The sequence below is a fragment of the Heterodontus francisci genome, chromosome 23 (assembly GCF_036365525.1).
Source record: "Heterodontus francisci isolate sHetFra1 chromosome 23, sHetFra1.hap1, whole genome shotgun sequence".
Classification (NCBI taxonomy): domain Eukaryota; kingdom Metazoa; phylum Chordata; class Chondrichthyes; order Heterodontiformes; family Heterodontidae; genus Heterodontus; species Heterodontus francisci.
The window spans coordinates 38187082-38209497 of record NC_090393.1 but is presented as its reverse complement, the minus strand read 5'-3'; the positions used below and the strand labels follow the sequence as shown (position 1 = coordinate 38209497).

General features: G+C 44.0%; 1 protein-coding gene across 1 annotated transcript in view; it reads left to right on the top strand.

Annotated features, from left to right (window-relative positions):
* The window catches only part of iqcd (IQ motif containing D), a 37575-nt gene extending 15304 nt beyond the window's left edge, over positions 1–22271 (top strand). The window contains exons 3-5 of the mRNA XM_068055123.1: positions 4012–4245; positions 18810–18881; positions 21901–22271. Coding sequence (XP_067911224.1) covers positions 4012–4245; positions 18810–18881; positions 21901–22173 — 579 coding nt within the window. The 3' untranslated portion in view covers positions 22174–22271. The remainder of the gene's footprint in view (positions 1–4011; positions 4246–18809; positions 18882–21900) is intronic.
* The last annotated feature ends 145 nt before the right edge of the window (positions 22272–22416 follow it).

Genomic DNA, 22416 nt, shown 5'->3' with positions numbered 1-22416 from the left:
CCACCACGAACAACAGTAACTGTTTTTAACATTTGAGTACAACCAATTTTAAAAATCCACAAATTAAGTTTTAATGTTATCCCAAACAGGATACTAGTATTCTTTTTCAAATACGAATGATTTCTTTATTCAAAGAACCCCTGCAAGAAGAAAACCTAACACTTGATAGGCATATCATAATCACAAATATACAGACTACAACAATTTTTTAAAAAAAATCAGTTTCCATTGTTATGTTAATCTAGAAACCCTCTGGACAATCAACCAGACCATTTTTCTGACATTAATAGCTTACACTCAAATCCACAATCTATGGAGATAGCAGAATTTTGTTTCCAACCCCCATTCCTTCCTCCCCACCCCACCCGCCCCACCCCCCAAAATCATTAATAATGTTACCACAAGCAGCCCTACAGAGCATAATTCAGAATGTAACAGATTTGTGATTAAGTAAAACACTTTGCTTCAGTGCCCTGCTGCAGTTGTCTGTTTTACTTCTAGTTATCTCACCATCGTTCAGAGCTTTATTAATTTTGTCATCTGTTAACTGTATTTATTACAATTTTAGCAGGTGCACAATTCATAGAATGATACAGCACAGAAGGAGGCCATTCAGCTCATCGTGCCTATGCCAGCTCTTTGGAAGAGCTATCCAATTACTCCCACTTAGAGGCCTGCTCAGGTCAGGGGTAAAAGAGCCCGACCCGAACCCAACCCGACCATCCCTTTACTCGCCTTCGGACTTGGAATCGCCACGAAGCTGCAGCGCATGTGTGATGACGTCATTGTGATATCACTCGCTCACTGCGCAGACTCCATTTCATCCCGGACTCCCAGCTCCGGTAATTTAAAAAAAAAAATTTCAATACTTAGCAGCAGATCACTTGCCGTGTGTCCGGCCCAACCTGACCCGAACCCGACATGTTGTCAGATCCCGTCGGGTTCGGGTCGGGTAGCAGGCCTCTACTCCCACTCCCCTGCTTTTACCCCATAGCGCATTCCTCCCTCTGTTCTTGCCTCTATATCATACTCCCATTTGGCTACTTGTACCTGTAAGTCACCAATCATTTTTACCATGCCCCCAGCACTTGCATACATGCACTCTTAACCCATCTTTGCTTGCCTCACATTTCCCTCCTATTTCTGAACTGTTTATTATGCTGTTCATCTCTCCCAATCCTCTGTGCACCTTGCAACTCCTCTCTAATGCTTCATCCTGGTGACCCTCCCCTTCCAAATTAGTTTAAACCCTCCTTTGCAGCACTAGTTAACCTCCCTGCGAGGACATTGGTCCCAGCTGCATTGAAGTGCAACCCGTCCATCTTGTACAGGTCCTTACCACTTCAGGAATCTGCGCTATTTCTTCAGCCAGGTGTTAACCTGTCTTTTATATTTCTGCTCATATATTCACTAGCTCATGGCACGGAATGATCCAGAGATTACTGTCTTTAAGGTCCTGCTCTTTAACTTCCTCCCTAATTCCTGAAACTCTGTCTGTAGGGCCTCAATCCTTTTCCTACCGACATCATTCATTCCAACATGGACCATGACTTCTGGCTGCTTCCCTTCCCCTGTAAAATGTTCTGCACCCTCTGATCTATTCTCTGGCAGCAGGAGGCAACACACCATACAAGACTCATCAGCAGTTGCAGAAGCACCTGTCAATGCTTCTATCAAATCCCCTATGACCACTACATTTCTACACTTCACTGTGCCCACCTGTGCAGTCATTTGCTCCATGTTGTGATGGATGTGCTCTAGACTGCACTCCCTTGAGGTGTCATTGCTTTCACTAGTATTCCCCACTGAAAACTGGTTTGAGAGCACCACACTTCCAGTGGATACCTCTACAGCCTGCCTCTTCCTATCCTGCAGATTGGCCACCCACTTACTTTTCTCTTGGACTTATCTGTAACTGTACAGTGACCACCTTCTGAAACCCTGAGCTTGAGTTCTAGCAGCTGGAAGAATTTCCTGCACATGTGGTTACTAAGGACACATGAACTGCACTGGAGTTCCTACATGGCACAGGAATTGCAGGAAATGGCTCTTATCTGTCCCATCATTTTGTTTAAAACTCTATGCTATATTTAGTATCCCCTTTAGTCCCATTTATTATTTGACTGTACCAGATATTTTTATGCAATTCAAATCCCTTTAATGTTGGTATCCCCACTTAGTTAATTTTAATTTTATCCCCTTAAATTTAATTAATTACCCTGATTTTTATAGATTTACTGTTGTCCCTTGGTTTAAATGACTTAACACCTCCTTCCCCTCTGCACCCGATTCCTATAGTCACTCTATGCAGTAAGCCACTGTTTCACATTCACCCATTTAGTAGATAGTCCTCTAATATATATCTTTTAAAAATACACACTAGTTATAACTGATCAGTCAACTGCCAGCCACAATAAGTAACACTTAACCCTTACAGCTAATGCACTGACTTGCAGTATTTACATAAAGTTTTGAATTAAGAAAACGAGGTTAAATTTAAGTTTGGTAACACACTATCTGTGCTACTCACCCACTAATTACTGGTGAATTCCCATTCTCCCCAAATACCTGGCACCACTCTATTAAGCAAGAGTTAACCTCTGATTTAATATGAACAGTTTGAGCAAGAACTGTTATTTCAATTGCAATTTTTTTTGCTTATTGTGCCTATTGAATTATCTAATTGAGCATTTTTACTTTTTGCATAATCTCAGCCTCAGATGCAACTATCTCATATATAGCATAGGTTATTTGCTAAATAAAGCATACTTTAGAAATTGAACCAACGATGTACTTTAACCTCAACTTACCTTCTCCTGTCCTTGTATTACACAAGTCAACTTTATGGCATAAGTAAGGCTGTCAATTAATCAATTACAGGCAATCCTGGGGAGTGAATTCACATTGACTGGTAGATGAGATAATCTCACCCAATGTTTAATCTCTATTAGCACGCCACTCCAGAGCTTGAATCTGCTCCAGCAGTACAACTCTCCGATCCCAAACCCTCATGCCTCTTGAGCATCTTCCCTCCCCTTGCCAACATTGGTGGCTGTGCCTTTAGCTGCCCAGGGTGTATGCTATTGCATTCCCTCCATTTCCCCCTCCTCCTGTAAAACTTCCCTTAAAACCCACCTCTTTGACTAAGCTTTTCATTACCCACCCTTAGCTATCTCTTTTGGGTTGGTGTCCATTTTTATTCCATTATGCTTCTGAAGTACCTGCAGACATCTTTCTACATTTAAAAAGGACTATACGTGCAAGTTGCTGTTAGCAACTTAAATTTGTATCCCTAATGGATCAATAGTTAAATAATCCCATTGTGCAGCACTGAACCATACAAAACATAATTTTTCAGAATTGATCTCTGGGTTGCAGTGTGTTAGCCAATGTCAGCCAAAGAGAATGCTTGCTGCAACTAACTTTAGCACCCCTGCCCAGGGCGTGGATACTGCTAGAATTAGAGGTATATGGGCATGGGGTGAAGACAATGTGATTTTGGCTGGGATGTTCCCTCTTCTCTCCAAAGAACAGCCACTTGGGCAATCTAGCAAAGGGATACCACCATCTATGGAATATAAGTGGTCACCTTTAGGAAAGAAGTAACCGGAATGAATTCAGGGAAAAACAAAACTTTCTAATTCCAATCCATTTAGAATATTGGCTATTTTACAGAGCACTTTCACTTCAGCAGTCGGAGCAAGATTTAAACTAGGGCTTTAAGATAAAAGGGCAGTGGAATCTATCTTCCAGGCCTAAAGCTGCAATTAAATTTGTATTTGCAAGCACTGTAGCTAGGCGAACAGGTGACTAATTCAGTGCGAGACACAAATTAGAGGACTAACTGTTAGTTTATCTGGTTAGCCTGTCCATAATGCCAAGGGATAGAACATTATATTCATTGGTATATTTAATCAGCTGTGTTTTTAAAAATCCTATTTTAGTACAATAAAAATGCATTTTAAGTAAGTGTATCTTTCACCTCTTGTATACTTTAACTTGTATGACCAGATGTTGAAGAAGAACGAGATAATTAGAAAGCTGAAAAACAACCTGCTTCAACTTGACTTGTTCTCGGAAGATTACATTCGTCAGGTTAAACAAGATGCAGAAAAACAACAGCTAGCTGATCAGAAAGATTCAGAAGGGAGAATTGCCAAATACCAGGAAGAAATATCTCAGCTCCGAACTCAGTTGAACAACATGATAACAGAACACAGAGCATCTGAGGCAGCTTTAAGAAAGGTATAGTGCCAAGCTCCAATAACGGCCATTATCTAATACAACCACACAATGTAAATTGCGCTTTTTGTAGGAATACATAATTATTTCTGATGACCAGGTGTAGCTTATGAGTTTTAAACAAAAATACAAACATAAGAACAGGAGTAGGCCAGTTAGCCCCTCAAGTCTGTTCCACCATTCAATGAGATCATGACTGATCTGCGACTTAACTTCAAATACTTGCCTTTGCTCCAATTCCCTTACTACCTTTAGTTAGGACTGTAAATCTGAGTGATATATCAATTGTTTACGGAAGAGAGTTCTAAACTTTCACAACTCTTTGTGTGTGCAAGTGTTTCCTAATTTTACTCCTAAATGATCCGGCTCTAATTTATAGACTATGCCCTCCAGTCCTAGACTCCCCAAGCAGCAGAAATAGCTCGTTTCTATCTACCCTATCTGTTCCCCTTTTATATCTTAAACTTTGATTAAATCATCTGTTAATCTTCTAAATTCCAGGGAAACAACCCTAGTTTGTGTAATCTCTCCTTATAAGTTAACCCTTGGAGGCTCACATTACTCCAAGTGTGGTATAACCAGGGCTTTATATAGCTGAAGTATGACTTCTAACCCCTTGTATTCTAGTCCTGTAGATATAAAGGCCAGCATTCCATAAGCATTACTGATTATTTTCTGTACCTGTCCATGGCATCTTAATCTAAGTACCTGGACTCCCAAGTCTCTTTAGACCTCCACTGTTTCTAGCGTTTCACCATTTAGAAAGCACCCTTTCTATCCCTTTTATTGGTCCAAAGTGGATGACCTCATTTGCCGACATTGAAATCCATTTTCCAGTTTTGCCAATTTCCTTAATCTATAAATATCTCTTTGGAATGCTTCCATCTACACTGCTTACATTGTTGCCCATCTATGTTTCATTGACAAATTTGGACATGTGGCTTTCTATCCCATCCCTAAGTTGTTACTAAATATGGTGAATAGTTGAGGTGCCAACAGAGTGATGCAGGACACCACTAGTCATATCCCGCCAATTCGAGTGCCTGCACATTATCTACTCTTTGTTTCCTGCCTGTCAGCCAATTTCCCAACTAGGTCAATAATTTGCCTTCATTTTCTATGGGATTCAACTTTAGCTAACAGTCTCTTAACAGGAACTTTATCTAATGACTTCTGGAAGTCCACATAAATACCGTCCATTGACATTCCCCTGTCTGCTAATTTAGTGTCCTAGGCCCAACCATCGTCAGTTACTTCATCAATGACCTTCCCTCCAACATAAGGTCAGAGTGGGGATGTTCGCTGATTGCACAGTGTTCAGTAAAATTTTCAACTTCTCTGATACTGAAGCAGGCCATGTTTGTATGCAGCAAGACCAGGACAACTTTCAGGCTTGGGCTGATAAATGGCCAGTAACATTCATGCCATGCAAGTACCAGATAACCACCATCTCCAACAAGAGAGAATCTAACCATCTCCCTTGGTGTTTAACGGCATTACCATCAATGTCCTGGGGATTCCCATTGACCAGAAACCTAACTGGACCAGCCATATAAATACTGTGGCTACAAGAGCTTGTCATAGAAACATAGAAAATAGGAGCAGGAGTAGGCCATTCAGCCCTTCAAGTCTGCTCCGCCATTCATTATGATCATGGCTGATCATCCAGCTCAGTAACCTGTTCCTGCTTTCGCCCATACCCTTTGATCCCTTTAGACCCAAGAGCTATATCTAACTCCTTCTTGAAAACAAGCAATGTTTTGGCCTCAACTGCTTTCTGTGGTAGTGAATTCCACAGGCTCACCACTCTCTCTCTCTGGGTGAAGAAATTTCTCCTCATCTCAGTCCTGAGAGGTTTACCCCGTATCCTTAGACTATGACTCCTGGTTCTGGTCTCACCCATCACTGGGAACATCCTTCCTGCATCTACCCTGTCAAATTTCTAACAGGACTTCATAGGTTTCTGAGATCCCCCCCAACCTCTTCTGAACTCCAGCAAATATAATCCTAACCGACTCGATCTCTCCTCATATGTCAGTCCCGCCATCCCAGGAATCATTCCGGTAAACCTTCGCTGCACTCCCTCTATAGCAAGAACATCCTTCCTCAGATAAGGAGACCAAAACTGCACACAATATTCCAGGTGTGGCCTCACCAAGGCCCTGTATAACTGCAGCAAGACATCCTTGCTCCTGTACTCTATCCTCTCACTGTGAAGGCCAACATTCCATTTGCATTTTTTATCGCCTGTTGCACCTGCATGTACGAGAACACCCAGGTCTTGCTACATATTCCCCTCTCTGTTTATAGCCGTTCCAATAATCTGCCTTCCTGTTTTTCCTACCAAAGTGGATAACCTCAAACTTATCCACATTATACTGCATCTGCCATGCATTAGCCCACTCACTCAACTTGTCCAAATCGCCCTGAAGCCCCTCTGCATCCTCCTCACAACTCGCCCTCCCACCCAGTTTGGTGTCGTCAGCAAATTTGGAGATATTACGTTTAGTTCCCTTATCTAAATAATTAATGTATATTGTGAATAGCTGGGGTCGCAGCACTGATCCCTGCAATCACTAGTCACTGCCTGCCATTTGGAAAAAGACCCATTTATCGCTACTCTGTTTCCTGTCTGCCAACCAATTTTCTTTCCATCGCAATAAACTACCCCCAATCCCATTCGCTTTAATTTTACATGCTAATCTATGTGGGACTTTGTCAAAAGCCTTCTGAAAATCCATATAAACCATAACCACTGGCTCCCCCTCATCAACTCTACTAGTTATATCCTCGAAGAGTTCTAGTAGATTTGTCAAGTATGATTTCCCTTTCGTAAATCCATGCTGACTCTGCCCAATTCTACCACTGTTCTCTAAGTGCTCTGCTATAAAATCTTTGATAATGGACTCTAGAATTTTCCCCACTACCGACATCAGGCTGACTGGTCTATAATTCCCTGCTTTCTCTCTACCTCCCTTTTTAAATAGTGGGATTACATTAGCTACTCTCCAATCTGCAGGAACTGTTCCAGAGTCTATAGAATCTTGGAAGATAACCACCAATGCATTCACTATTTCTAGGGCCACTTCCTTCAGTTCTCTGGGATGCATGCCATCTGGCCCTGGGGATTTATCTGCCTTCAATCCCATCAATTTCCCCAATACCATTTCTGTACTAATGCTGATTTCCTTCAGTTCCTCGCTCTCACTAAGCCCCGTGTTCCCCAACATTTCTGGTGTGATATTTGTGTCCTCCTTTTGTGAAGACAGAACCAAAGTATGCATTTAGTTGGTCAGCCATTTCTTTGTTCCCCATAATAAATTCCCCTGTTTCTGACTGTAAGGGACCTACATTTGTCTTCACCAATCTTTTTCTCTTCACATACCTATAGAAACTTCTACAGGTCAGTTTTTATGTTCCCCGCAAGCTTTCTCTCGTACTCTATTTTCCCCTTCTTAATCAATCCTTTGCTGAATTCTAAACTGCTCCCAATCCTTAGGTCTGTTTCTCCTGGCAAATTTATATGCTTCTTCCTTGGATCTAATGCTATCTCTAATTTCCCTTGTAAGCCATGGTTTGGCTACCTTTCCTGTTTCACTTTTGCGCCAGACAGGGATAAACAATTGTTGTAGTTCATCCATGCGCTCTTTAAATGTTTGTCATTGTCTATCCACTGTCAACCCTTTAAGTAAAATTTCCCAATCCGTCATGGCCAACTCGCGCTTCATACCTTCGTAGTTTCCTTTACTAAGATTCAGGACCCTAGTCTCAGAATCAACTACGTCATTCTCCATCTTGATGAAGAATTCTATCATATTAAGGTTGTTTGTCCCCAAGGGGTTTCGCACCACTAGATTCAGTTATTCCCCTCTCATTACACAATACCCAGTCTAGGATGGCCTGATCTCTAGTTGGTTCCTCAACATATTGGTCCAGAAAACCATCCCGTATACACTCCAAGAATTCCTCCTCTACGGTATTGTGATTAATTTGATTTGCCCAATCTATATGCAGATTAAAGTCATCCATAATTACAGATGTTCCTTTATCGCATGCATCTCCAATTTCCTGTTTAATGCCATTCCCAACATCACCACTACAGTTTGGGGGTCTATATACAACCCCCACTGATGTTTTTTGCCCTTTAGTGTTTCTCAGCTCTACCCATACAGATTCCACATCGTCAGAGCTACTTTCTTCCCTCACTATTGCGTTAATTTCCTCTTTAACCAGCAATGCAACTCCACTGCCTTTTGCTTTTTGTCTGTCCTTCCTAAATTCTGAATATCCCTGGTCACCTTGCAGCCATGTCTCCATAATCCCGACCTTATCATACCCGTTTACATCTATTTGCGTGATTAATTCATCCAATTTATTGCGAATGCTCCGTGTGTTAAGGCACCAAGCCTTCAGGCTTGTCTTTTTAAAATTACTTGTCCCCTTCCCACTATTTTTCACTGTGGCCCTGTTTGATTCTGGCCTTTGATTTCTCTGCCTATCACTTTTCTTATTCCCCTGTCTTTTGTTCTGGTCTTTGATTCCCCCCTCCTCTGACTCCTTGCAAAGGTTCCCATCCCCCTGCCATTTTAGCTTAAATACTCCCCCTAGGACATCAGTCCCAGTCCTGCCCAGGTGTAACCCATCCAGTTTGTACTGGTCCCACCTGTCCCGGGAAACTAAAACCCTCCCCCTCACACCATCTCTTCAGCCACATATTCATCCGATATATCCTGAGATCACTACCTTTTTGAGGTCCTACTTTTCAACTTACTTCCTAGCTCCCTATAGTCTGCTTTTAGGAGCTCATACTTTTTTATTTATCTATGTCGTTTGTACCAATGTGTACCACGACCACTGGCTGTTCACACTCCCCTTCAGAATGTCCTGTAACTGCTCTGAGACATCCTTGACCCTAGCACCAGGGAGGCAACGTACCATCTTTTGCGGCCACAGAAACACCTATCTATTCCCCTTACAATTGAATCCCCTATAACTATTGCATTCCCACACTTTTTACTCTTCCCCTGTTCAGCAGAGCGAACTGTGGTACAACGAATTGGGCTGTTGCTGCTTTCTCCTGAGAGGCCATTCCCCCCAACAGTATCCAAAGCAGTATACCTGTTTTGCAGGGGAATAGCACAGGAGATTTGTGAACTGCCTGCCTCGTCCACTTGCTCTGCCTGGTGGTCACCCATTCCCCTCCTGCCTGTGGGGTCTGAGACTGCAGCGTGACCACCTCTCTACACGTGCTATCCACGATACTCTCCGCCTCGTGGATGCTCCACAGTGTTCCCAGCTGCCGCTCCAGCTCCGAAACCTGGGCTTCCAGGAGCTGCAGCTGGATACATTTCCTGCACACATGCTGGTCCTGGGCACTGGAAATGTTCCTGGCTTTCGACATGGAGCATGAGGAGCACACCAGGGCTTTGAGCTCTCCTGCCATGACTTAACACTTTAAATTAAATTAAACCTTCTGGAAAATCTTAATGTCCAATAATATCAGTTACCCTAGGGCCCTTCTTCCCTGGTCCTCATTACTATAGAACTCACTTAAAAAAAAAAAACTACTTTAAACTTTTCTTACCTGAGATACTTACCCAGCTATTTAGAGCTATTCCCTAACAGCAGTGACTCACCAACCAATCACCTTGCAGCTCTCCTGCGACGTCACTGTTGGCTTTTTTTTTTCAAAACTCCGGCGTGCTGGAAGAGGTCCAATTGCTCTCTGCTCCTGAAGGTAAGTTGTCAGAGGCTGGGAATTCTGTGGCAAGTAACTCCTGAGTCCCCATCCACAAGACACAAGTCAGGAGTTTGATGGAATACTCTCCATTTGCCTGGGTGAGTGCAACTCCAACAACACTCAAGAAGCCTAATACTATCCAGGACAAAGCAGCCCCCTTGATCGGCACCCCATCCATTACCTTAAATATTCACCCTCCAGCAGTCTGCATCATCTACAAGATGCACTGCAGCAACTCGCCAACCCTCCTTTGACGGCACTTTCCAAACTCACGCCCTCTACCCGCTAGAAGAACAAAGGCAGCAGATACATGGGAACACCACCACCTGCAAGTTCTCCTTCAAGACACATACCATCCTGACTTGGAACTATATTACTGTACTTTTGCTGTCGCCAGGTCAAAATCCCGGAACTCCCTCATTAACAACACTGTGGGTGTACCTACACCGAATGGACTGCAGCAGTTCAAGAAGGCGGCTCACCGCCATTTTCTCGGTAATCAGGGATGGGTAACAAATGTTGGCCTTGCCAGTGATGCTCACATCCCATGAATGAATTTTTTAAAGAGTCACATCTTCAAAAATACAACCTGTTTTATCCTTTCCAAATCCATGCTGAATCTCTGATCAGCTGATGTCTTCCTCTACTGCAAGTACTGATGCAAAATAATTACAGTATGTCTGCCATTTCCTTATTTTCATTGACAATATCACCATTCAGTTTAAGGGGCCCACATTTCTCCTGACCTATAATGGTAAGAAATTTTTATGTTGATTTTGATTTCCCATGCAAGTTTCTTTTTATACTCTCTCTTTTTGGAGCTCTTATGGTTTGTCATCCTTTGCTATTCTTTGTATCTTTCCTATTTGCCAAGATCTGTGCTGCTTTTGCATTTTTGCGTGCTTTTTCTTTCAGTTTTATGTTATTTCTTACCTCTTTAGTCATCCATAGCTGCTTTTTTTTTTGTAAGTACAGCTTTTGCCCCTTAGCACTATAAACTGGTCCTGTATCGTATTAAAGTCTTTTTTGAATACTTGTCTGTCATTTTACCCATTAATAGACGTTCAATTTACTGTGAACACTTTCTGTCGCATCCCATTGAAGTTGGCCTCACCTAAATCTAGAATCTTGGTGTTTGAAAGGGAGAAACGCAAAACAGATACTATGTTGAACTTGGTCATATTATGATGGTCATTAGATAAATGTTCATGCACCATTAGGCCATAAATCTAGCTCATTACTATATCTAATATGGCCTGCCTTCTTGGTTCTAGGACATATTGGTCGAATTTTCCAGGCCCTTTGCCAATGGACTGGGAGGTGGGAAGGCTGGCAAAATGGTGCCGGAAGACGTTGGGATGGAGGGGTGCTGTGTCTTCCTGCCGCCATGCCATTTTGCCAGTGGTGAGAAAGTTGATGGATTGGCCACCTGCTAGGAGGCCAATTAGATGGTCAATTAAGGATTAAGGGCCACTTCCCATCTCAGTGGGCATTTTACCTGCATCGGAATGGGGAGGTTCCATCTACAAAAGCTGGACACACAGCAAACAATCCATTTAGGTGGGGTATCTTCTTCTCTTGGTGCACCTTTTGCTGATGGCTCTGAAGGCCAATTCTTGAAAGGCAGGTTCGGCCACAAGTGCCCCATGTGAAGCTGCCAAGTGACACTGAATTGTTGTTTTCAGCATTGGTGTCTGTTGCCAAGCTGCTGTAGCCAGTGGTCAGCATGGTAGTGTACGCCAGTCCACAGGATGTGTCGCCATTTCCCTCTTTCACCAACCAGTGACTCCCAGGTGCGATAGTCAGCATTTAGGGCCTTCATGTCATGCTTGCAAGGATCCTTGATTCAGAGCTTTGGGAGCCCCACTGGTCGACTGGCCTCGGCTACCTCACCATACAAAAGAGCCTTGCGGATGTGTCCAATCCACCCATGCCACCTTTGTTTGATTAGTGCAACTACACGGGAGCTCTGCCTTTTGAGAGGACTACCGCTTTAGTGATTTTGTTCTGCCAGGATATACCCATAATGTGCTGCAGACAGCGAAGATTGAAATTATTGACCTTTTCCTGGTAGCTGTTAAGTTGCCCATGTTTCACAGCCATACAGCAAGGTGCTGAGAACACAGGCCTCATAATCAATCAGCTTGGGTCCTCTGGGTCAGCTTCTTGTTCTCCCATGTGCGTTTCGGGAGTCGGCCAAGGTGGTAGCTGCTTTCCCAATGTCTGTATCGAGCTCTGCATCAAAATGCTTGGGCAAACGGCCCAGTGCAACATGACCTCCAAGCGGGTGCTGGGGAGGGTGGGTAGCGCCTTCCTTTATGGGCACTCCATGGCCCAAAGAGGGGCACCCTTCCAGCAGCAATGATGCCACTGGCGCTCAGCGACCTCCCCCGGCCCCCATCCAATCCATCCCCCAACCCCACTTACCTTTCTTCAAGGGTGCCTGGCCATTGAGGTGCCCTTTTCCTGCAGCTGCAGCCTCAGCAATGGCTACTGCCAGCGCTTGCATGGCTGAGGCTGCTGGGCTGCCGACCCTTTTGTTGGGCTGGCAGCTTTTGGGGGTGGGTTGCCATCCTTAATTGGACAGCGACCTGAGCAGTGGCCACGTAATTTGGTGCCCGCGGCAGTATACCTCCCTGGGTCCCACTGCTGGCTGAAGAGGGATCACCCCCAGCTTTCGGTTCCGGCGGTGGGCTCTCTCCCCTCAATAAAATTCAGCCCCTTGTTGCAGAGAACTATCCCAGGCACACTGGAGAACTTCACTACCTTTCTGACGTATGCTCATCTGCTTGTTCCAATCTATATAAAAGTTAAAATCACTCTGCCTTTGCATAAATGCAGAGATTAGACAAGATATAACAATCTTAATTCACAGCTGCTACTGGGGGCCTATACCCAAGTTCAACAACAGTCTGAAATCATTTTCTATTTCTTAATTCTACCCATAAAATCTCCACTGTCTGATTGAACTCTTGTAATATCCTCTAATCATTGAAGTGATATCATCCTTAATCACTAAAGCTACTCCTTCCCCTCTACCATTTTCCCTACCTTTTCCTGTAGACGTTAGAACCTGGTGTATTCGGGTTCCAGTACTGACTCTCTTGCTGCCGTGTCTCAGTAATGGCCACCATATCATACTCTCCAAGTTGAATTTGTGCCCACAATTCCTTCAATTTGTTCCTTTCTACTTGGTGTATTTGTATAAAGAACACTTCTATGGGCCACACACCCTAACACACTTTCAGCTCTGTTTTACTTGCATGTTTCTTACTACTTTTTCCTGGTTTAATCATTTCACATCTTTTATTTTCCCTTTATCTGGAATGCTTAAAGCACAATTTCTGACTGTTACTCTACTCTTTTCCCTTTTTGTTTATTTTTGAACTATATTCATACTACCTTTTACAGCTCCCTAATTTGCTTATCCCTATGCCAATTTGCTCATGCCTAGGGTAATAAAAATATAGATTCAAATTTTTGTGTTCCTGTTCTTTCATTTAGCTCCTAGTTTCTGGTACTCTCCAAACAGGATCTGTTGCCTACTCTTCCCTACCTTGTTGGTCCCAACATGGATCACAACAGCAAGATCCGCCCTCCTCTCTCCAATATCCTTTCAAAGCTGATTCAAGATGTCCCTCACCCTGGCACCAGAACACAAGATACCATGTGGAACTCTTGATCCTACTTACACAGGATGATATCTGTTTCCCCAACAACTACCACAGTATACTTCCTCTGCTCCTCCTCGAAGCTGTTGAATAGGATCAGTTTCTGCGGAACCTTGTTCTCTATCTTGGCTTAGTTCCCCTTACTCTACACTATCAGTCACAGAAGCCCTGTTCTCTATAAGGTGTGACCAAAGTCTGAAGCAAATTGTGCAGATGTTGCTCCCCCTACCTTGTGTATCAGAGTATCTCCAAGTCGCACTCCAGCTCCAAGCCTCTGAGCTTGAGATTCAACTGCAGATTTGTTCATTCTGAATAGTCTTTCCGCCACAAGCTCCTACATACTGCAGTCCAGACACACAACCTGCTCTGTCATATCTTACTCTATATTATTTATATCTGGACGACGTATGTCTGCCAAGAGCGACGTCTCAACTCATTCCATCTTCGCTGCCTCCGAAGAATCCTTGGCATCAGGTGGTAGGACCGTATCTCCAATGCAGAAGTCCTCGAGGCGGCCAACATCCCCAGCATATACACCCTACTGAGCCAGCGGCGCTTGAGATGGCTTGGCCATGTGAGCCGCACGAAAGATGGCAGGATCCCCAAGGATGCATTGTACAGTGAGATAGTCACTGGTATCAGGCCCACCGGCCGTCCATGTCTCTGCTTTAAAGATATCTGCAAACGCGACATGAAGTCCTGTGACATTGACCACAAGTCATGGGAGTCGGTTGCCAGCGATCGCCAGAGGTGGCAGACAGCCATAAAGGTGGGGCTAAAGAATGGCGAGTCGAAGAGACTTAGCAGTTGGCAGGAAAAAAAGACACAAGTGCAAGGAGAGAGCCAACTGTGTAACAGCCCCGACAACCAATTTTATCTGCAGCGCCTGTGGAAGAGTCTGTCACTCTAGAATTGGCCTTTATAGCCACTCCAGGCGCTGCTCCACAAACCACTGACCACTTCTCGGCACTTACCCATTGTCTCTCGAGACAAGGAGGTCAAAGAAGAAGACTCTCCCATGATAGGTTTGAGTTGCTGAGCACTGTGCCAGATACAGACTTGGAAAGTTTAAACTCCAAATTGTGCTGTGCTAACAGATTTCAGCTAACTAGTCCTATCACCCAGTTTTAGGAAATGAAAAATTGGCTAACATCCCTGCTCCTGATTGCGATCTAGTGACACCTGCTGGAAGTGCATGCCTGAAGATGATAGGTGAATACAGCAATCAGGCTCAGCTGTGATGCAATAAAAACAAGAAATGCCTGAACCACTCAGCAGGTCTGGCAGCATATGTGGAAAGAGAAGCAGAGTTAACGTTTCGGGTCACTGACCTGAAACGTTAACTCTGCTTCTCTTTCCACAGATGCTGCCAGACCTGCTGAGTGGTTCCAGCATTTCTTGTTTTTATTTCAGATTTCCAGCATCCGCAGTATTTTGCTTTTATTTCAGTTGTGATGCTCTCTACCCTGTATCACGGATAGGCACCAACATGTTGCAGCATGGACATTTGACAAAATTATTCACTCAGCCACGGACATGGGGCAATTAATCTGCATATAAAGTGTATAGCCAACCTAATGCCATCAAAACACAGCCCGATTTTAAAACACATTTCCCCCTATTTAGAGAGATACTTGGCTTTGTTTTTGCTTGCACAAGTAGTCAATGTCTGCCCACACACTTGATGTAGCGACGTGGAGAATTTGGATAGATTCCCATTTGTCACAAATGATCGTGATCTCTATCTCTGTGTCCATCCACTTCTGCCAACTCCCTGGGTCGGTGCTTGTGTAATGGGGTGCCTGACTCTCAACGTGCTCCCTCCGCACCTCTGTGTCCTGGCCCACTTCCCGCTTACCCCTCAGTCTCTCTCTCCGTCTCCCCTGTAGCAGCCATTCCCTCTCACTTCCTGAACCGTGCAAAAACAGTGGCCGATCCCAGTGTGCCGTGAACCACCAATCAGCACTCATCCCAACCAGGCAGCCTACTGTCAGTCTAAGACATCGAGCAATCGCAGGCGGGCGCCGTCCGCTGAACGCGGATCCTGCCTCCGCCTGATGTACACTTTAATATGACAGCCATCAATCAAAGCTGAGCCACGGGCAGACCACTGTCCGTCACAGAGGATTGGCGGGCTGGATGGAAACCACAAACCTCAAAATTTTTTTACCATGGACACTGGTTTCCGTGTATGGACACATTGCTGACCCCTCCTCTCTCCTGTGAGGCTGCTGACTCCATTCCTCCCTCGCAGCAGTCTGAGACTAAGCCAGTCTGTTCGTAACCTTGGTGTCACATTTGACCCCGAGATGAGCTACTGACCTCATATTTGTGTCATCACTAAGACTGTCTATTTACATCTCTGTAACATTGCCTACTTGACCTCGATCTCAGCTCATTTGCTGAAACCCTCATTCTTGCCTTTATTACCTCCAGACTTGGCTATTCCAATGCACTCCTGGCTGGCCTCCCACATTCTACTGTCAACCTGAAGTCATCCAAAACTCTGCTGCTTAACTCGCACCAATTCCTGTTCCCCTATCACTGCTGCGCTCGCTGACTTACATTGGCTCCCGGTGAAGCAATGTCTTGATTTTAAAATTCTCAACCTTGTCTTCAAGGCCTCGCCCCTCCCTATCTCTCTAATCTCCTCCAGCCCCACAACCCTCCAAGATATCTATGATAATCTAGTTCTGGCCTCTTGTGAATCCCTGACTTTAATTTCTCCACCATTGGTAGCCGTGCCTTCAGTCTAGACCCCAAGTTTTGGAATACCCTTCCTATATCTATCTACCTCACTTACCTCCTTTTAAAACACTCCTTTAAAACTTACCTCTTTGACCAAGCTTTTGGTTATTTGACCTAATATCATCTTATGTTACTCAGTGTCATATTATTTTATAATGCTCCTGTGAAGTGTCTTGGGACTTTTTCTCACATTAAAGGCACTATGTAAATATAATTTGATTGCCAAATACCTATTAATATCTGCAAAGCTTGAATAAAAATAGAAAAACTTCCAAACCTGGAAATCTAAAATAAAAATACAACATGCCAGAACTATAGATAAAAATTATTTGTGGTTAGAATAAAACAGAGTACTCAAACCCTTTGTAAAGAATTCAATATTAAATCAGTTATCAAATAATATTAATACTCTATACCTTAGCAAAAACCCAACAAACCTGCAGATCACCAGCTGTGTAAAGTTCAGGACACACACCATTCCTGCTCAACTCCCAGCTGACATAGGTAGCAAAGCAAAGTGAGTTAGACTACCATTCATTTTATCTCTGCAAGTTCTTTATTTTTAATATTCCTACACTTGCATTCTTATAATAAATTTATGCTATTGTTACATCCAGGTGAGAAAGGTGTCTAGAGGTCTGTTACTATCTTCACCTGGTCTTATTGAAACAGGGTTTAATTTTAAATACACTGTGTTTTGAGATTTCCCTTTGTGAACTTTTGTTCACAGCTTTCCAATTATAAGGCAAAGAAATGAGCACACCTGGTTTATCTTAGGTTTAAAGAAAAAAAAATGAAATGTATTAAATCTTAAACTTAAATGCTAATATGGTTAACACCTACGGATATACAAGGCACCCACGCTAACATGCACATGCGATACACACATGCAAATAGGGACAGAAAAGAGGAGAGGAAAGTAGAGAAGGGTTTGAGGCAATTTCAGAAGAGTTTCTTGTTTACCGTGCTTCGAGCTGACTTGATTGAAGGTGGCCTTGCTTTTTGTTGGGGCCCAGTATTTTTAAACCTTGTTCACGTAGGAGACTTTTCTCTCTTTGAGGTTCACGTGTTTTCACAAAATTCAGTTCTCTGAGAGATGAGCAGGCGGGTGAGAAGTCTGCTCAAACCAGGAGCCAGGAGCTTTGAGTTCAAATCCCTTGTTGGAAGTTCAAATCTCAACAGCCAGCTAGTCATGTGACTAAAGCTGGTCTGACCACTTTTGTGTTTGTGGATTCTGCTACTTTAGCAGTCAATCTGGAATGCTAGCTCCCACCACCTGCAACATCTGGAAATTAGAAGTCCATTGTTGGTTGAATGGGTCAGGGCATGGTCCGTTGTCCCTTGTTCCAACTATGCTAGTTACTATACAACTGTCTTTTCATTCAAGGACTTGCAATTTTAAGTTATAATGTGGCAAAATCATGTGTGCTATAGTCTTGGCAGGTGGGGGGTTTGCCTGACACTATTTTCTCTTTTCCTTTCTGTAACTCTTCACTATTGCAATTGCCATGCATTCAATTTCTTGTCTATGCAAATTCCAAAAATTAGTGGTCACAATAAGCTTAAGAAAGCTGCGCAGTGGTTAGCACCGCAGCCTCACAGCTCCAGCGACCCGGGTTCGATTCTGGGTACTGTCTGTGAGGAGTTTGCAAGTTCTCCCTGTGACCGCGTGGGTTTTCGCCGGGTGCTCCGGTTTCCTCCCACAGCCAAAGACTTGCAGGTTGATAGGTAAATTGGCCATTATAAATTGCCCCTAGTATTGGTAGGGGAATTGAGGGAAGGTGGGGATGTAAGAGGGTAATGGGATTAATGTAGGATTAGTATAAATGGGTGGTTGATGGTCGGCACAGACTCGGTGGGCCGAAGGGCCTGTTTAAGTGCTGTATCTTTAAATAAATAAATAAAATAGATGCTTGCAGTAATTCCATTGCTGCCACCACGACTATAATAACAACTTGTATTTATGTAGTGCCTTTTAAAGTAATAAAGACGCTTCACAGGAACATCATAAACCAAAATGTGACACCAAGCCACATAATGAGGTTTAAGGGCAGATGTCCAAAAACTTGGTTAAAGATCAAGGTTTTAAGGAGCATCTTAAAGAAGGAAAAGGACGTAGAGACCTCAAATAAAGAACCGCTGTGACTACCACTACTGTTCCAACATTATTTATGAGAATCAAAACTGATAATACATTTAAGATCAGTAAAATACCACTTTTCATTTTGCATTACTGTGGGACATGTTCCAGCCAATTCAGAAAACTATTGTTATTCAATATTAGTGAACGCTATTAGCAGCTTAGCAATAATCAATTTCAGAATTTAATGTAACAGTTAATTTTCTAGTTATCTGGATTATTTTTTTGTTGTCTGAGTTTGACATTACATCTTTATGACTTATTTTAGCGAAAATACAAAATTGAAACAGAGATCGAAAACTGGATCCAGAAGTATGATGCTGACCTACAAGAAAAGCAGGTACATTTTATTGCAAAGGATAATGAGAGATCCCGAAGGGATGTTCTCTTTTCTCTTTGTACAATAACTATGAAGTTAGTGTTCTTCAATGACTTGTAGGAAGAATGCAACTTTTGACAGAATAAGACATAGGTAATAGAGGTTATAATAGAAGTCTAATTAATAGTTGATTAATATTTTTACAGGTAACACTGCAATCACTATCCCTGGGTATGTTCTGTACAACCGGCAGGACAGACCCAGCAGAGGTGGTGGGACAGTGGTCTACAGTAGGGAGGGAGTTGCCCTGGGAGTCCTCAATATCGACTCTGGATCCCATGAGGTCTCATGGCATCAGGTCAAACATGGGCAAGGTAAGCTCCTACTGATTACCACCTACCGCTCTCCCTCAGCTGATGAGTCAGTCCTCCTCCACGTTGAACACCACTTGGAGGAAGCACTGAGGGCACAAAATGTACTATGGGTGGGGACTTCAATGTCCATCACCAAGAGTGGCTCGGTAGCACCACTACTGACCGAACTGGCCGAGGCCTAAAGGACATTGCTGCCAGACTGGGTCTGCAGCAGGTGCTGGGGGAACCAACACGAGGGAAAAACATACTTGACCTTGTCCTCACCAATCTGCCTGCCACAGATGCATCTGTCCATGACTGTATTGGTAAGAGTGACCACCGCACAGTCCTTGTGGAGACGAAGTCCCACCTTCACATTGAGGATACCGTCCATCGTGTTGTGTGGCACTATCACTGTGCTAAATGGGATAGATTTCGAACAGATCTAGCAATGCAAAACTGGGCATTATGAGGCGCTGTGGGCCATCAGCAGCAGCAGAATTGCACTCAACCACAATCTGTAACCTCATGGCCCAGCATATCCCCCACTCTACCATTACCGTCAAGCCAGGAGACCAACCCTGGTTCAATGAAGAGTGCAGGAGGGCATGCCAGACGCAGCACCAGGCATACCTCAAAATGAGGTGTCAACCTGTTGAAGCTACAACCCAGGACCACTTGCATGCCAAACTGCATAAGCAGCATGCAATAGACAGAGCTAAGTGATCCCATAACCAATGGATCAAATCTAAGCTCTGCAGTCCTGTCACATACAGCAGTGAATGGTGGTGGACAATTAAACAACTAATTGGAGGAGGTGGCTCCACAAATATCCCCATCCTCAATGATGGGGGAGCCCAGCACATCAGTGCGAAAGATAAGGCAGAAGCATTTGCAACAATCTTCAGCCGGAAGTGCCAAGTTGATGATCCATCTCGGCTCTCTCCTGAAGTCCCCAGCATCACAAATGCCAGTCTTCAGCCAATTCGATTCACTCCGCATGATATCAAGGAACGACTGGAGACTGCAAAGGCAATGGGTCCTGACAATATTCCGGCAATAATACTGAAGACCTGTGCTCCAGAACTTGCCGCACCCCTAGCCAAGCTGTTCCAGTACAGCTACAACACTGGCATCTACCCAGCAATGTGGAAAATTGCCCAGGTCTGTCCTGTACACAAAAAGCAGGACAAGTCCAACCCGGCAAATTACCGCCCCATCAGTCTACTCTCAATCATAAGCAAAGTGATGGAAGGTGTCATCAACAGTGCCATCAAGCAGCACTTGCTTAGCAATAACCTGCTCAGTGATGCCCAGTTTGGGTTCCGACAGGGCCACTCAGCACCTGACCTCATTACAGCCTTGGTTCAAACATGGACAAAAGAGCTGAACTCAAGAGGTGAGGTGAGGTGAGAGTGGCTGCCCTTGACATCAAGGCAGCATTTGACCGAGTATGGCATCAAGGAGCCCTAGCAAAACTGAGGTCAATGGGAATCAGGGGGAAAACTCTCTGCTCGTTAGTCATACCTAGCGCAAAGGAAGATGGTTGTGGTTGTTGGAGGTCAATCATCTGAGCTCCAGGACATCGCTGCAGGAGTTCCTCAGGGTAGTGTCCTAGGCCCAACCGTCTTCAGCTGCTTCATCAATGACCTTCCTTCAATCATAAGGTCAGAAGTGGGGATGTTCGCTGATGATTGCACAATGTTCAGCACCATTCGAGACTCCTCAAATACTGAAGCAGTCTGTGTAGAAGTGCAGCAAGACCTGGACAATATCCAGGCTTGGGCTGATAAGTGCCAAGTAACATTCGTGCCACACAAGTGCCAGGCAATGACCATCTCCAACAAGAGAGAATCTAACCATCTCCCCTTGACGTTCAATGGCATTACCATTGCTGAATCCCCCACTATCAACATCCTAGGGGCTACCATTGACCAGAAACTGATCTGGAGTAGCCATATAAATACCGTAGCTAAAAGAGCAGGTCAGAGGCTAGGAATCCTGAGGCGAGAACTCACCTCCTGACTCCCCAAAGCCTGTCCACCATCTACAAGGCACAAGTCAGGAGTGTGAATGGAATACTCTCCACTTGCCTGGATGGGTGCAGCTTCAACAACACTCAAGAAGCTCAACACCATCCAGAACAAAGCAGCCCGCTTGATTGGCACCCCATCCACACCCTCCACCACCGACGCACAGTGGCAGCAGTGTGTACCATCTACAAAATGCACTGCAGCAACGCACCAAGGCTCCTTAGTCAACACCTTCCAAACCCGCGACCTCTACCCCCTCGAAGGAGAAGAGCAGCAGATACATGGGAACATCACCACCTGCAATTTCCCATCCAAGTCACACACTATCCTGACTTGGAACTATATCGCCATTCCTTCACTGTCGCTGGGTCAAAATCCTGGAACTCCCTTCCTAACAGCACTGTGGGTGTACCTACCTCACATGGACTGCAGCGGTTCAAGAAGGCAGCTCACCACCACCTTCTCAAGGGCAATTAGGGATTGGCAATAAATGCTGGCATAGCCAATGATGCCCACATCCCATGAATGAATTTTAAAAAAACACTGGCACCAAAGCAGCAGATTTGTTTGGTAGTTCCTATAATCATTAAGTACTCCACACAGTGTTAATACCAATGAATTACTAAAATGGATTAAAAATGTGTGTTTTACCAGGATGAATATGAACACCTCCTCAAAATACACAAAAATGAAACGGTTCTGCTCTTTGAGCTGGAACAAAAGATTAGCACACTTGAACCGGAATATATTCAGATTGTGGAAGAAAGACAGACTAAGGCAGAGCAAAAAAAGGCCAAAGAGCTTCAAGCATACCTCATGGGAAAAGCAGCTGTCACAATCCAGGCTTTCTGGAAAGGTTACAAAGTGCGCCAATTGATGAAAGCATTGAAGAAAAAGAAAAAGGGGAAAGGCAAAAGGAAAAAATGAAGGCAAGGGGGAGATTCAAGAGCAGAATGAGCGACAGAAAGGTGTGGGGAAAAAAAGCATGCATCCTCCCAAGTTTTTTTTGTAATATTTCTCTTATAACGATTACTGTATGCACTTAAATAACATATCCTGTAACCTCCAAAAATTAAACTATGTTTAACTTTTCTTGTGTGTTAGATGTACACATACACACATAAGTCGAACACTTACCTCAGTCATTGATCAAATGGTGTCTTTTTCTCC